General features: G+C 46.3%; 1 protein-coding gene across 4 annotated transcripts in view; it reads left to right on the top strand.

The window, feature by feature from the left end:
- Nucleotides 1-16,456: 16,456 nt before the first annotated feature.
- LOC133462723 (NACHT, LRR and PYD domains-containing protein 12-like) overlaps nt 16,457-16,997 on the top strand; it is a 95,280-nt gene continuing 94,739 nt past the window's right edge. For 2 of the 4 annotated variants that reach the window (XM_061744115.1, XM_061744116.1), the window contains exon 1: nt 16,461-16,666. In XM_061744115.1, coding sequence (XP_061600099.1) covers nt 16,591-16,666 — 76 coding nt within the window. In that variant the 5' untranslated portion in view covers nt 16,461-16,590. Of the gene's footprint in view, nt 16,667-16,997 lie in introns of all 4 variants that reach the window. The other 2 variants (XM_061744118.1, XM_061744117.1) reach the window with 2 other exon arrangements.

Here is a 16,997-nt window from a genome sequence, read left to right on the forward strand (position 1 = left end):
AATTACACACAACTAAACTAATCAAAACTTTGACACATGGACATAATCTGAAATTGAGTACATTTAACATCCTAATGGAATACCGTATTTGCCCAAATATAAGACGGTGTTTTTGCATTAAAATAAGACCTCATCCATTTGGGGTCTAGACATTATACCCAGTCACAACGCTAGATGGTGCCAGATATCTTTAAAGTAAATGCTGAACTCCCCAGGCCAAAGCCAACCCCTGTCACAAAGAATAAAAATGGCGGTAGCAAAAATGAATTAAAAAAAAAAAAAAGCGGTATGAAAGAAAAGACAAGAAAATAAGAGATAACAGAAAATGGAGAAACGTACTGATAATCTGGAGAAACGTGGGTTGAATCCCCCACTAGGGGAGTTTTTACCTGCCATTGTTTATGTAATAACTGCTCGGGGGTCATGTTCTGGGTATGGGTCTCTGTAAAGCGTCTAGAGACAACTCTGTTGTATTAGACGCTATATAAATAAAATTGAATTGAATTGAATTGAATATTGGCCAGGTAAACCGGCAGCTGAGGATGTTATGATGCAAACTTCAAGATGATTTGAATGAGACAAAACATGTTTTTTCTCTCTCTCAAATATATTGTTAGTCCTTTTTTTTTTCACATGAACTATAACCATTTTCTGTATAAAAATTGAATTTGGTGTTCAAAAAGTCTCTTTTCAAACTTGAGTCTTGGAAAAGAGGGTCGTTTTATAATCAGGGTCGTCTAGTTGGAGTAAGTACGATCAACGTGACACAAACAAACCTATGATTGTGTGTGTGTGGACAAAGGCGGTAGGTTGTACGGACAAAAATGAAAGCGGTGGCCACATGGCCAAATACTCTTGAAAAACATTGAGGCTTGCAAGCAGGAAACGTGACGCACAAGTGAAGCTGCTGGCTGGGAACAGGCCTACGGCATTAACCAACTCTGCTAGACGACATGTCACACAAATGGCATTATATTGAGGCTGGTAACGTTATGGTGTAGTTCTCTTTTGTTGTGGGACAAATTGATTTATTATTCTAACAGGCCTGGCAGGGAACACTTTTCAGGTTGGTCCGGTGGGGAAAGAACAGGAAAAGCCTTAAAGACCCCTGAAGATCACTGGGGGAAACCCTGTACACCATATCCACAAACAAAAACATTAAGTCTGCAGCAAAACCTCCAGCATAGGTGGGGTGGTCGTCTGGGCGGAGGAGTCACAGCTGACTGATAAGACAAGCAAGTTACACATAATATGAAAAACTGAATGTAATATCTACAGATATTTTTTCTACCTTGATACATTCCCCTAAATTCTACAGTCTAGGTACCAGCTGAGTGTCAACATCCACGGACAGATCCACCTTATTCCTCAGCACTCCGTCCCTTACGGGGCATCCTGGCAGGTCCCAGCTTGCTGGAAAAAAGACAGAAATATGACCTACCTTTCTGCTGAATCAAAGTTGTCAGTGGTGTGTTAGTGTTAAAGAATGAATGAAGGCAGTGAGGTGATGTTACCTGTCAATGTGGTGTACAGATGAATATAAACCCTCAGTGTTGGGTCTCTCTGGATCAAAGTTTGCAGGAAAAACTCTGGAAACCAAATCTCAGTGTCAAGCTGTAAAAGGAGGCAAAACATAAAGTTAATTTTGGAAAGACAATTACTTGAAATGTTTTAATAAGTTATGTACAATTGTCTGCACTTTTCTAGAGGGATTTTTCTACACCAGGGGCCTCATGTACAAAGAGTGCGGCGCACAAAAAAAAAACGTGTACGCCACTTTATACGCTCAGATGTTCAAAAAGTGATTGGAACATGAAAAGTTGCGGTCGTTCACACATCACGGCTGGCGTTTGCATGTTTGAGGTTTTGTCCATTGGCGACGCGCACTGGTGATGCAGTGAAGTCCAGAATATGAGGAAATGTGACGTCATCAATAAGTTCACGACAGTCCCCACATCACCAGATAGGTTACACACAAGTGGAACTGTAAAAATCTCACAATCAACCACAAGGAAGGTGGGAACCTGTCAATCACAACCATGGAACATGTCTTTTTTTCCCCCCCTCTCTTAACACTCTGAGGTAGAAGCCGAGACCCGGACCAGTCTCTCCTCCCGGTGACGGAGGCCGAGACCCGGAGCGGTCTCTCCGGACAGGTGACGGAGGCCGAGACCTAAACCGGTTTCTCCTTCCAAGTGACGGAGGCCGAGACCTAAACCGGTTTCTCCTTCCAAGTGACGGAGGCCGAGACCTAAACCGGTTTCTCCTTCCAAGTGACAGAGGCCGAGACCTAAACCGGTTTCTCCTTCCAAGTGACGGAGGCCGAGACAGGTTTCTCCTTCCAAGTGACGGAGGCCGAGACAGGTTTCTCCTTCCAAGTGACGGAGGCCGAGACAGGTTTCTCCTTCCAAGTGACGGAGGCCGAGACAGGTTTCTCCTTCCAAGTGACGGAGGCCGAGACAGGTTTCTCCTTCCAAGTGACGGAGGCCGAGACAGGTCTCTCCTTCCAAGTGACGGAGGCCGAGACAGGTCTCTCCTTCCAAGTGACGGAGGCCGAGACAGGTCTCTCCTTCCAAGTGACGGAGGCCGAGACCCAGACAGGTCTCTCCTCCCGGTGACGGAGGCCGAGACCCGGACCGGTCTCTCCTCCCGGTGACAGAGGCCGAGACCCGGACCGGTCTCTCCTCCCGGTGACGGAGGCCGAGACCCGGACCGGTCTCTCCTCCCGGTGACGGAGGCCGAGACCCGGACGGGTCTCTCCTCCCGGTGACGGAGGCCGAGACCCGGACGGGTCTCTCCTCCCGGTGACGGAGGCCGAGACCCGGACGGGTCTCTCCTCCCGGTGACGGAGGCCGAGACCCGGACCGGTCTCTCCTCCCGGTGAAGGAGGCCGAGACCCGGACCGGTCTCTCCTCCCGGTGACGGAGGCCGAGACCTAAACAGGTTTCTTCTCCCGGTGACGGAGGCCGAGACCTAAACAGGTTTCTCCTTCCAAGTGACGGAGGCCGAGACCTGGACCGGTCTCTCCTCCCGGTGACGGAGGCCGAGACAAAAAACGTTTTTTCCTCCTGGTGACGGAGGCCGAGACCTGGACCGGTGACGGAGGCCGAGACCTGGACGGGTCTTTCCTCCCGGTGACGGAGGCCGAGACCTGGACGGGTCTTTCCTCCCGGTGACGGAGGCCGAGACCTAAACTGGTCTCTCCTCCGGTGACGGAGACCTAAACCGGTCTCTCCTCCGGTGACGGAGACCTAAACCGGTCTCTCCTCCGGTGACGGAGGCCGAGACCTGGACGGGTCTCTCCTCTCGGTGACGGAGGCCGAGACCTGGACGGGTCTCTCCTCCCGGTGACGGAGGCCGAGACCTAAACCGGTCTCTCCTCCCGGTGACGGAGGCCGAGACCCGGACCGGTCTCTCCTCCCGGTGACGGAGGCCGAGACCCGGACCGGTCTCTCCTCCCGGTGACGGAGGCCGAGACCCGGACCGGTCTCTCCTCCCGGTGACGGAGGCCGAGACCCGGACCGGTCTCTCCTCCCGGTGACGGAGGCCGAGACCCGGACCGGTCTCTCCTCCCGGTGACGGAGGCCGAGACCCGGACCGGTCTCTCCTCCCGGTGACGGAGGCCGAGACCCGGACCGGTCTCTCCTCCCGGTGAAGGAGGCCGAGACCCGGACCGGTCTCTCCTCCCGGTGACGGAGGCCGAGACCTAAACAGGTTTCTTCTCCCGGTGACGGAGGCCGAGACCTAAACAGGTTTCTCCTTCCAAGTGACGGAGGCCGAGACCTAAACCGGTTTCTCCTTCCAAGTGACGGAGGCCGAGACCTAAACAGGTTTCTCCTTCCAAGTGACGGAGGCCGAGACCCGGACCGGTCTCTCCTCCCGGTGACGGAGGCCGAGACCCGGACCGGTCTCTCCTCCCGGTGACGGAGGCCGAGACAAAAAACGTTTTTTCCTCCTGGTGACGGAGGCCGAGACCTGGACCGGTGACGGAGGCCGAGACCTGGACGGGTCTTTTCTCCCGGTGACGGAGGCCGAGACCTGGACGGGTCTTTTCTCCCGGCGACGGAGGCCGAGACCTAAACTGGTCTCTCCTCCGGTGACGGAGACCTAAACCGGTCTCTCCTCCGGTGACGGAGACCTAAACCGGTCTCTCCTCTCGGTGACGGAGGCCGAGACCTGGACGGGTCTCTCCTCCCGGTGACGGAGGCCGAGACCTGGACGGGTCTCTCCTCCCGGTGACGGAGGCCGAGACCTGGACGGGTCTCTCCTCTCGGTGACGGAGGCCGAGACCTGGACGGGTCTCTCCTCTCGGTGACGGAGGCCGAGACCTAAACGGGTCTCTCCTCCCGGTGACGGAGGCCGAGACCTAAACGGGTCTCTCCTCCCGGTGACGGAGGCCGAGACCTGGACGGGTCTCTCCTCCCGGTGACGGAGGCCGAGACCTGGACGGGTCTCTCCTCCCGGTGACGGAGGCCGAGACCTGGACGGGTCTCTCCTCCCGGTGACGGAGGCCGAGACCTGGACGGGTCTCTCCTCCCGGTGACGGAGGCCGAGACCTGGACCGGTCTCTCCTCCCGGTGACGGAGGCCGAGACCTGGAACGGTCTCTCCTCCCGGTGACGGAGGCCGAGACCTGGAACGGTCTCTCCTCCCGGTGACGGAGGCCGAGACCTGGAACGGTCTCTCCTCCCGGTGACGGAGGCCGAGACCTGGAACGGTCTCTCCTCCCGGTGACGGAGGCCGAGAGCCGGACGGGTCTCTCCTCCCGGTGACGGAGGCCGAGAGCCGGACGGGTCTCTCCTCCCGGTGACGGAGGCCGAGAGCCGGACGGGTCTCTCCTCCCGGTGACGGAGGCCGAGAGCCGGACGGGTCTCTCCTCCCGGTGACGGAGGCCGAGAGCCGGACGGGTCTCTCCTCCCGGTGACGGAGGCCGAGACCTGGAGCGGTGACGGAGGCCGAGAACCGGACCGGTGTGTAATGATGCACCATACAAACATAACCCACAACTCTTCATGGAACGCAACACAAATTGAAGAACTACGAAACCCATAATGCAATGCAGCCAACACAACTTCAGCACGTTACCATTTTTATTTTACAGCTTAAATCAGAAGAAAAAGGTACCAAATAAATTATTTTTCCAGCCTCAACTTCTGACAGGAGTGTCTCCAGCTGACGACTGATGTTTCTTAAGGGAGGAGACGGGTGGAGTGTTGTGCTCCCGCATGTCGCTCAATTCCACGTTGATTGTGATATTTAAACAAATGTACATGGATTTGGGCGAACGCAGTTTTGAACATCTGAATTTCTTTTTGCGTACACAAGAATTTCATGCACGGATTCACGTTGAAATCCACGCACTCTTTGTACATAAGGCCCTGGTGATGACGCCAGCAGTACTGACGACAGGAGCAGTACAGCAGTACTGATGACAGCAGCAGTACTGATAACAGGAGAAGCAGGGATGAATAAGAGGGAAAACCATGAACTAAAAACTTAAGTTAGGCTGTTTCAAGTGGTGGACTAAACATTGACTGCTTTGTTTAATTTTGCCGATTAAAATCACCAAAAGTCGATGAAACCTCAGAAACCAACGGTACGTTTATACCGAACCATTTTCAGATGACAGTTGGATGAAGCAATAAGAAATAAACTTAAAATAAAGTGGGTCTGCTCACCTCGACCGGGAGTTCAGAGTGATGCTAGGATGGGGGGACCGGGGACAGGTGCAGCGGACCAATCAGATGTCAGGATGGGTTTCCAGGTAATGATTGGTGGATTCATGTGAAGAGGTCTCACTCCTGCATCAGCACCACCGGTGCCGGATGCATTTAAAATGAAATGACAGGAGTGAGCTCTCTTCTCAGTCATGCAGCCACTTCCTTTGAGTGCAGCCACAGATTTAATTATTGTTATCAGGTTCACCATTATCTAGTTACTAACATACCTCACCGATTCCTCCTGGGGTCCACACAAAACATCACACAAGTGAATGGAAATAAATGAAGGTTCTTGGTATTCTTAACTGTAACTTTCAAAGTAAACCACCCAGTGGCGGGTAGTGTATTTCACACTTAGGCCTTCAGTGATGTCCAACTTAGTCAATAAATACCTTTCATTATGCAGCATTCATCACACCAGGACTGGGGAGAAGTTAGAAACACACTTAAGCACTACTAGGCATTGCTTCACCTCAGTTGTGTACAAAATGGGCTATTATCCTGCGCATTTTAGCAATCAAACCTGCGTCAGCAATTAAAACATATCTGGTAAAACCTTAATAAAAGGGTCTTTAAAATTATCTTCCCAAAAAGTTTTATTAAATGACTCAAGAATAAGCAAGCTTTAACAAGCCTGTACTTTGTGAAAAAACGTTTTCATGCAAAACCGTAACTTATCACGGCTTTCTGTGACCTGTTGCTCTGAGTACAACCACACTGCTGCGCCAGATTAATTACTTACACTGCAGAAGGGCAAGATTTTTTTTGTTCCATTTTAAGTACATTTGTAATTTCAGTTAATTATGGATTTGATATGAACGAAATAAATAACATTAAACGTGAAAAAGTGTTTGCACTCACCAAAATGTCTGTGTCCTCCAAAAAACTTATTTCAACACAATTGGTTTTCTATTGGAAATAAAGTGCATTTTTCAGAGAACTAAGGTATTTTGATTTGAACTTACTGAACAATTTGTGTGGAAATTGTCGACAACCATCTGAAGTAAAGTGGACATTACTTTTTGAGTGTGTCTGGAGGTGATGAGAAATCCCAAGTCCCTCCAGGCTGGAGGGTCTAGTGCAGCGGGACGTGCTGTTACCTGGTCCAGGGAGAGGAGGCTCGTCCTGGGTCTCTGCTGGTACCTGGTCCGGTGAGACGAGGCTCGTCCTGGGTATCTGCTGGTACCTGGTCCTGGGTCTCTGCTGGTACCTGGTACCGGTGAGAGGAGGCTCGTCCTGGGTCTCTGCTGGTACCTGGTCCGGTGCGAGGAGGCTCGTCCTGGGTCTCTGGTGGAGGCTAACAGGGTTAGTAGCTGTGAACATGTAAGCATCAATATTCTGATACCTATAAACAGGAGATGGTTAGTAGCTGTGAACATGTAAGGATCAATATTCTGATCTCTCCAGGACACTTACGTCCACACTGGCCAGGAAGAGAAGCTTGTTCTCCGGCTGACTGGAGCGACTGCCGCCAGCAAGTGAAGCTAAATATTGATCAGAAACTGCTGCCGTCCACGCTGACCGTCTATTGTTCCCTTCCTGGATCCAAGTTGGAACTTCTTAAAGTCCTCCACCAGCTCTCGTGCAACATTGATTAAAGGAGCAAAGGGGTTGTGCAAACAGAATAATCTACACTCAGAAATATTTAGGACTAATTTAATGGATTTATGCATTTCAAGTGCATATAAAATTTCCTTCCATTTGGATTACATAGGTTCATCATAAACAGGCTAATAAACTTAATGTGGTACATATTTATCATTTGAACGTAAATGAAACATGAGCTTTATGTAATACCAATAAACGCAACGTTTTAAGGGCAAAATGAGATTTGTTATTACATCCAATTTGTTTCAAATGCTTAAGAACCAGTCTTTTTTAATATGAATTATTCCAGCGTGTTTAAAATTTTAAATGCAGGTCTACGCACCAGTTCAAATTTAAATGAAATTAGTAAAATACATGCATTTGAAATGATAAACCCAATGCAATTTTTTTTAATCAGATAATTTTCCCCATTCAGGCTGCACCTACAATTAAGTTACAGTATTTAAAACATTTTATTTATTAGGCTTCTAGCAACTTCTGGCAAGTTAAGGCAAAGACAGCATCACATCACACACCATCACCTACAGTCAGCAAAACTACTGCTAATTCACATGTTGAAAAGAAAACGACCATATCTTGGCGTGCAAAACATACAAATAAATGTACTAATTTGTTCACGTCAACATTGAGGGAGTCCTTTATTGTTGAACGTAACCTTGTTTGCCAGAAAAATGCAGATGGACAGCCTAATAAATGCAGACATTTAAACTCATTCAAGGGAACGTGGAACTTTGATGCACTACCTGTATATTCTCCTCCATCAGTCCCCAGAACATCATCTTCAGGTGCAGCACAAACATCTGCAGTAATCTTGTCTTTAGGACGGGCTCCCTCAACCTGATCGAAGTCGATTCTCATGGAAACCCATGAAACAGGCCAGGCACATTTGCGTTTATCATTTTAATTAAACATTTGTACACAAGACATTGCTGGGGCAAAAACGAATTCTGCTTAACTGTGTGAATCTTTAGAAAGACAAGTAAACTAACAGGAATGACTGTAATGCTTACCGCCTCCACCGTCTCTCACTGTACTGAGCCTGAACGCTCCTGGGTCCAGATGCAGATGAGACCAGGAGGTAGGACTTCCAAAAAATACATGTTTATCTCTAACTTCTACAAAAAGCACTGCTGAGCAGGATTGCAAAAGCCAGAACATGACAAAATCCAAAACCCAGACCTGAAACATGGAGGAAGGAACAATACAGACCAGCAGGGATCAAGGGAAAGACCAGACCAGATATACACAGAAGGCCTGACGAGACACAGGTGACGACAATCAGGGCAGATGGAACAAAGGAAGTCAAGGCAGAACTGAAACACAAGGACACAGACTTTCAAAATAAAACAGGAACAAAACACCAAAACCTTGACAGATGGTTCCGCCCATTTTATAGAGGATGCATCAATAGGAGTCATATGCAAACTTCAGATGGCAACAAGGGAAAGTAATTTAGGAGGCGAGAGGAGTGAATATAAAGTTAAAACTTTATATTTGAGGACAAATGCGATAATTTCTTCTTATATATATTTGATTGATTTGATTTGATTTGATTTGATTTATTTTGTACATGTAAAAAACAACAATCCAAGAGAATATAAGAAAACAAAACAACAAAACAAAGAATTGAATACGTTAACACTCGACATCTTAATTTACATGTGCAAAAAGGAGTAGGAAGAAGTTTAAAGTGTAAACTTATATATATATGATAAGTATCATATATATATATATATATATATATATATATATATATATATATATATATATATATATGCGATTAAAGCACATACACATTTATATATATGTATATATATATATATATATATATACATATATATAAATGTGTATGTGCTTTAATCGCCATATATATATATATATATATATATATATATATATATATATATATATATATATATATATATAAATATATAAATAAATGGGGTCAAATTCCATGGTTCAAACATGGCGATATATATATATATATATATATATATATATATATATATATATATATATATATATATATATATATATATATATATATATATATATACATATATATAAATGTGTATGTGCTTTAATCGCCATGTTTGAACCATGGAATTTGACCCCATTTATTTTGCTCACTGTACCCAGATTTAAATAGTAGCAAAGGGTAAATTAACAAATGTGGCACTTATTGACAAATATACAATTTAAAAAAAGTGAAAGGTGCATCAGTATGAGGCAAATACTAAGTGGGTCAACCTGCCATTTAAAACCTGGAAGTCAGAGATTCAAAAATTGAAACTACAGGAACAAGTTAAAGTTCTTAGACGGCCAGATCCCGACGTCCTTCCTGCCTCACATGGTGCAGATTCAGGAACAAGTTAAAGTTCTTTAATGGCCAGATCCCGCCGTCCTTCCTGCCTCACATGATGCAGATTCGGGAACAAGTTAAAGACGGCCAGATCCCGACGTCCTTCCTGCCTCACATGGTGCAGATTCAGGAACAAGTTAAAGTTCTTAGACGGCCAGATCCCGACGTCCTTCCTGTCTGACATGATGCAGATTCAGCCAGTGGACATTAAATGGCCTAACTGCTGTCTGTACAATGTATGAAAAATCCCACCTAATGTCATTCAGCAATGTATGTACAAAGTATAATCATAAGAAACAAGATTTTTTTTGATACTTGCAACTTTGTGACTTTATTACTAAAAGGATACAAAGCAACACTATTGTAGAACCTTCACCATTTATATAATATTTTCATCAGCGCTTACAAGTCATCAAGTCTCAAAAGCCATTAGTAAACTATATCACAGTTTGATAACATTTAAAAGGCAATCAACTATTTATATGAAGCACAAGTGGGAAAAATAACTGGACATTGTTATAACTGAGGACATGTGGACAAAGGTTTGGGGGGTTTTGATCCACCAACTCCAGCAGCTGGAGGGAGTTCTGCTGGAAGACACTCATCTGATTCTTCATAACTCCTGAACAGAGATCCAGGTTCTGCATGCCCCCCTGACCCTGAACAGAGGTCCAGGTTCTGCATGGCCCCCCTGACCCTGAACAGAGATCCAGGTTCTGCATGCCCCCTAACCCCAACCCTGAACAGAGATCCAGGTTCTTCATGGCCCCCTAACCCCGACCCTGAACAGAGGTCCAGGTTCTGCATGGCCCCCTAACCCCAACCCTGAACAGAGGTCCAGGTTCTGCATGGCCCCCTAACCCCAACCCTGAACAGAGGTCCAGGTTCTGCATGGGCCCCTAACCCCAACCCTGAACAGAGGTCCAGGTTCTGCATGGCCCCCTAACCCCGACCCTGAACAGAGGTCCAGGTTCTGCATGGCCCCCTAACCCCGACCCTGAACAGAGGTCCAGGTTCTGCATGGCCCCCTAACCCCAACCCTGAACAGAGGTCCAGGTTCTGCATGGCCCCCTAACCCCGACCCTGAACAGAGGTCCAGGTTCTGCATGGCCCCCTAACCCCAACCCTGAACAGAGGTCCAGGTTCTGCATGGCCCCCTAACCCCAACCCTGAACAGAGGTCCAGGTTCTGCATGGCCCCCTAACCCCGACCCTGAACAGAGGTCCAGGTTCTGCATGGCCCCCTAACCCCAACCCTGAACAGAGGTCCAGGTTCTGCATGGCCCCCTAACCCCGACCCTGAACAGAGGTCCAGGTTCTGCATGGCCCCCTAACCCCAACCCTGAACAGAGGTCCAGGTTCTGCATGGCCCCCTAACCCCGACCCTGAACAGAGGTCCAGGTTCTGCATGGCCCCCTAACCCTGAACAGAGATCCAGGTTCTGCATGCCCCCCTGACCCTGAACAGAGATCCAGGTTCTGCATGCCCCCCTGACCCTAACGCTGAACAGAGATCCAGGTTCTGCATGGCCCCCTGATCCTGACCCTGAACAGAGATCCAGGTTCTGCATGCCCCCCTGACCCTGACCCTGAACAGAGATCCAGGTTCTGCATGCCCCCCTGACCCTGACCCTGAACAGAGATCCAGGATCTGCATGGCCCCCTAACCCTGACCCTGAACAGAGATCCAGGTTCTGCATGGCCCCCTGATCCTGACCCTGAACAGAGATCCAGGTTCTGCATGGCCCCCTGATCCTGACCCTGAACAGAGGTCCAGGTTCTGCATGGCCCCCCCGACGCCGACCCTGCTGGGGAGAATGTGGGGAAGCCTCTGCAGACCATGGACACATATTCTGGTCTTGCCCACTCACTCGGCCTTTGTGGGATGATGTAACAAACGTCAAAATCACAAGTTGCTCCTTCACCCTGTCATACCTCAGACTCTTCCCAGATGAGCCGACTGTGGACGATGTTTACCTCTTGGAGATTTTTGTGGCATCAGCCAAAAAGGCCATAACAGAATGTTGACACTGAAGCTGTTCATATCAATGATATAAAATATAAAATATAAAACTTATGGAACGCATGACCTGAACCCTACGGGTCCAAGAGATTAGAAAGAGACATTGGAAGAAAAAAATCACTCCTGATGATCCAGATCCTGGACCAGCAGTGTGGTCCCTGAAGATCCAGATCCTGGACCAGCAGTGTGGTGCCTGAAGATCCAGATCCTGGACCAGCAGTGTGGTCCCTGAAGACTCGCTGCCTCCTGATCCTGCATCAGCAGCGTCCTCTAACAGAACCAAGGCTGCCGTTTTGATTGACAGGTTCCATCATTGTGATTGGCAGGTTCCATGGTTGTGATTGACAGCTTCCCACCTTCATATGTTTCTGTGGTTGATTGTGAGATTGTTTCAGTTCCACTTGTGTGTAACTTATCTGGTGATGTGGGGACTGTCGTGTCGTGAATTTATTGTTGACGTCACGTTTCCTCATATTCTGCACTTCACTGCATCACCAGTGGGCGTCGCCAACGGAAAAAACCTCAGAAACGTGCGAACGTCAGCCTTGATGTGTGAACGACTGCAACTTTCTACGTTCAAATCATTCTTTGTATATCCGAAGTGAGCGTAGAAAGTGGCGTACGCACATTTTTTGTTTGTACATGAGGCCCCTGCCATGACAGAGACCAGGGGCCTCATGTACAAAGAGTGCGTGGATTTCAACGTGAAACCATGCGTGGAATTTAGACGTAGGCAAAAAAAATTTCAGATGTACAAAACTGTGTGTACGCCCAAATCCACGCAGGTTGCTCTGTACAAACCAATCAGCGTGGATTTCAGCATGTGGGAGCAAACCACTCTGCCCTGTCTCCTCCCGCAAATACATATGTTTGAATATGATAATGAAGATAATTATCCATTAAAAACCGCTCATCGTAACAAGAAATTTGCAAAAACAGGTAAAACAAATAAAAAAAAAACATTGTCTGTGAGCTGGAGACAGTCCTGTCAGAAGTGGAGGCCTGGAAAAAATATTTTATTTTGGGGCATTTCCTCATATTTAAGCTGCATTGCATTATGGGTAATGTTGTTCTTTGCTTTGTGTTGCGTTCTGTGAAGAGTTGGGGGTTTATTATGATCGTACGGGTTTGTGAATGTTTATGAGCAGCGTTAGTGCATCATTACACTCTGCTTTTCTTGTTTGTATTTTCAGAACCGACACCAGAACTTAAGATGGTGGATGAAAAACGGCTCCTCGTTCCGCTTTATTGTCACACGTATTATATCCTGACGGATTAAGACCACACTGCAAAAACTCAAAATCTTAACAAGAATATTTGTCTTATTTCTAGTTAAAATGTCTCATTTTTAGTAAAAAAAAAAAAAGGGATAGGGTCACTGGAAAAAACAACAATTTTCACCTGTTTCAAGTAAATTTTCCCTTAAAATAAGTAGAAAAATCTGCCAGTGGAACAAGATTTTTTTGCTTGTAATGATAAGATAAATATTTTCCCACTGGCAGATTTTTCTACTTATTTCAAGTGAACCTTTACTTGAAACAGGTGAAAATTGTCAAATAACAAATCATTTTTCTGGTAATGACTCTTGTTTTAAGTGTAATGAGATTTGTTGACTAAAAATGAAAAATTTAAACTAGAAATAAGACAAATATTCCTGGTAAGATTTGAGTTTTTGCAGTGCAATGTATATGTTTATTGAGTCTTACACATTGTGGATGTCCGCGATCACCTCTCTCATAAGCAAACATGAACAATATAAACGTATATTTAAAACATGAAGCATCACGATCTGATTCCTCTGCTGCAGAAATAAAGACAACTTGTGCCAATGGGATTATCGAGGTGAAAAGTCAGAAATAAAGAGCAAAGTTCCTGTAACTCAGAATGTTTTAGCCGCAGGAGAGACCGGTCTAGATCCCGGTCCATCACCAGAGAAATACTTTCTGGACCTGCAGCTCCTGCAGCCGACTCCATATCAGACTCTGAAAGTTGCCTAAACATTCAATAAAAACTTTATTCATCATTGCTGAATCACATCAGTTCGTACCAACCAACCTTTCCATGACATCTTAGTTTTATTTAAAAAAACAACTTTACAGAACCGGGTTTTCGCTGCAAAATGTATTTACATTTTTTTCTGTTCAAACACAGTTACGGGATGTTTTAGGATCTGGCTTTAATCTCCAGTAGTCGTCCCATATGGTCGTCATGGTGACAGAGATGTCCGACCTGTAGCAGCTCCAGCTGATGGTCCAGTCTTAGTCCTGGACCAGCAGATCCAGACTAAACCAGCTGATGATCCAGTCTTAGTCCTGGACCAGCAGGTCCAGACTAAACCAGCTGATGGTCCAGTCTCAGTCCTGGACCAGCAGATCCAGACTAAACCAGCTGATGGTCCAGTCTTAGTCCTGGACCAGCAGATCCAGACTAAACCAGCTGATGGTCCAGTCTTAGTCCTGGACCAGCAGATCCAGACTAAACCAGCTGATGGTCCAGTCTTAGTCCTGGACCAGCAGATCAAGACTAAACCAGCTGATGGTCCAGTCTTAGTCCTGGACCAGCAGATCCAGACTAAACCAGCTGATGGTCCAGTCTTAGTCCTGGACCAGCAGGTCCAGACTAAACCAGCTGATGGTCCAGTCTTAGTCCTGGACCAGCAGATCCAGACTAAACCAGCTGATGGTCCAGTCTTAGTCCTGGACCAGCAGGTCCAGACTAAACCAGCTGATGGTCCAGTCTTAGTCCTGGACCAGCAGGTCCAGACTAAACCAGCTGATGGTCCAGTCTTAGTCCTGGACCAGCAGATCCAGACTAAACCAGCTGATGGTCCAGTCTTAGTCCTGGACCAGCAGATCCAGACTAAACCAGCTGATGGTCCAGTCTTAGTCCTGGACCAGCAGGTCGGTGTGATCTGATCATCAGCAGGTTCCTCTAACGGAGCCAAAGCTCCATCAGGATTTGTGGGTTCCATCGTTGAGCTCCTTTAGTTGTTTGTTCAGATCATGTGGTTGATTGTGAGATTGTTGCAGCTCCACTCTTGTGTAACTTATCTGGTGATGTGGGGACTGTCGTGTCCTTCACGTGTCCAGGTCCAGGTCCAGGTCCAGGTCCAGGTCCAGGTCCAGGTCCAGGTCCAGGTCCAGGTCCAGGTCCTGGTCCAGCTCCAATCTTGTGTAACTTATCTGGTGATGTGGGGACTGTCTTGTCCTTCACGTGGTCGTGAACTTATTGTTGACATCACGTTTTCTCATATTCTGCACTTCACTGCATCACCTGTGAGTTTCACCAACGGACAAAACCTCAGAAAAGTGTGTACACCAGCCTTGGTGTGTGCGTGAAGGACCACAACTTTCTACGTTCAAATCCATTTTTGTATATCCGACCGTGAGCGTAGAAAGTGGCGTACGCACATTTTTTGTGCGCCACACGTTTTCTACATGAGGCCCCAGCTCACTGATGTGGCTGACGTGGAGATGATGCTGTGTCATCCTGAAAAGGTTGCAACACAAGGTGGGACACGTTCCTCAGTATCTGAGCAGTTTCCTCCTCTGGAGAGGTCGGCTCTGCCAGATATCTCTTCACCTCTACGTGGCATCTGTGCTTGTGCTCTGGTATCTCTGGTATCTCTGGGTTGCTCCTGAAACAAACAAAGACATGACAAACGGTCAACTTTATTATAAATTAATGCTAAACTGACGTTATTACTAACCGACTTGGCTGCCCAGAAGGTCCCACAGGTTTTCATGATCCACTGTGATAAGATAGTGGACTTTCTTCAAACCTCAACGGACAGTCCAACTGATCTCTCGGTTTTTCAGATGCGTGAACTGAAGTGACCGACGCCAATCAATTAGAACAGTGGTTCCCAACCTTTTTTCCTTGGAGCCCCCCCTACTTGTGTCTCAGACCAGCCGGGCCCCCCGACCCGTACATACGGGCACCAAAAGAGTAAAGTGATTCGTTACAAATCTTTAATTGAAAAAATGAACATTAATTATGTTTTTGTGATACATTTCTCTTTGGTTTACCCTGTATACGACTTTGTCTTTCTCACCTTCATTTTGTGTCACCAATGTATAAAATACGGACAGAAAATAATTTCTGAAAAATTTCTCTTTTAATATGAGCGCAAACATTTTTAACATTTTTCCTTTAACAACCTGTCGGAGTAGTAGTATGATTTGTACAGTAGTCTGTTTCTTGTATTTGTATTTGAATACTGTCATTGTAAACCCTAATGTGTAGTATTTATGTTTGTCAAGGACTACAGATGGAAATTAGCTTGTGGCTAACTCTGGTGCAGCCATCTTTTTAATGTACCTTCACATTGTCCTTTAAATAAATAAATAAAATAAAATAAAAATAAATAAATAAATAAAGTTTTTAACCTGCTAAATAACTTAGAAATATATTTTGGTCATATTAAAATACTACGTGGGTTTATACAGACTTGGATTACAGTATTCCATTAGGTGTGTTATTATTTTCTATGTATTTAACATGCGCAAATATTATTTTTACAACTGCATATCCTCAAAGCAGACAAGGTTTCGCGCCCCCCCAGAGATTTCAGGCGCCCCCCAGGGGGGCCCGGACCCCAGGTTGGGAGACACTGAATTAGAACACTAGTTAACTGTCCGGCTGATCGTGACCCTCCCCCAGAATAATTACCTCTGGAGTCTCTCACGGCGGCAACAGCACATCTCAGGTGAGGCTCAATCTGATGAGTCGCCATGGCAACGGACACACCCACCGCTCAAAGTCCACAATGATAACGACAGAGACAAAATCTGTCCGTCAGGAGGGAGAACTTACTGATCAAGCAGGAAATAATCAGAAATACTTTTGTCCAGAATGAACCGTCCAACTGCAGCAGAGAGATGAAGAACATGAACAGAATCATCAGTTTTATGCTTTATGGTCTGTTTTTGTGCTCCTCGGTTTTCTCTAATGATGGTGAGTAAGCAGTTAACTCCGATATTTTTTAAAGGACTAACATATAAAAACGTTTAATATCCAACAATTGTCAGTTTGAATATAAAATACGGGTAAACATCAGTTAAATCCATAAATGTGTCTACGGTGCAAGTAAGTTGAAACTTTAGTGACGGGATTCTTCAACCGTCGACAGCAGGAGGAAGAATCAAAGTCCAAAATAACCTACATATACGACGATGTTGGTTGGTTATTTCAAACAATTTAGCAAAAAAATGGGCATAAAAATCAACAATACAAATTACAAAAAAACGTAGTACTAACAAAAATAATACAAAAATGTACCTTTTTA

Source organism: Cololabis saira, chromosome 16, assembly GCF_033807715.1.
Source record: "Cololabis saira isolate AMF1-May2022 chromosome 16, fColSai1.1, whole genome shotgun sequence".
Taxonomy (NCBI): Eukaryota; Metazoa; Chordata; class Actinopteri; order Beloniformes; family Belonidae; genus Cololabis; species Cololabis saira.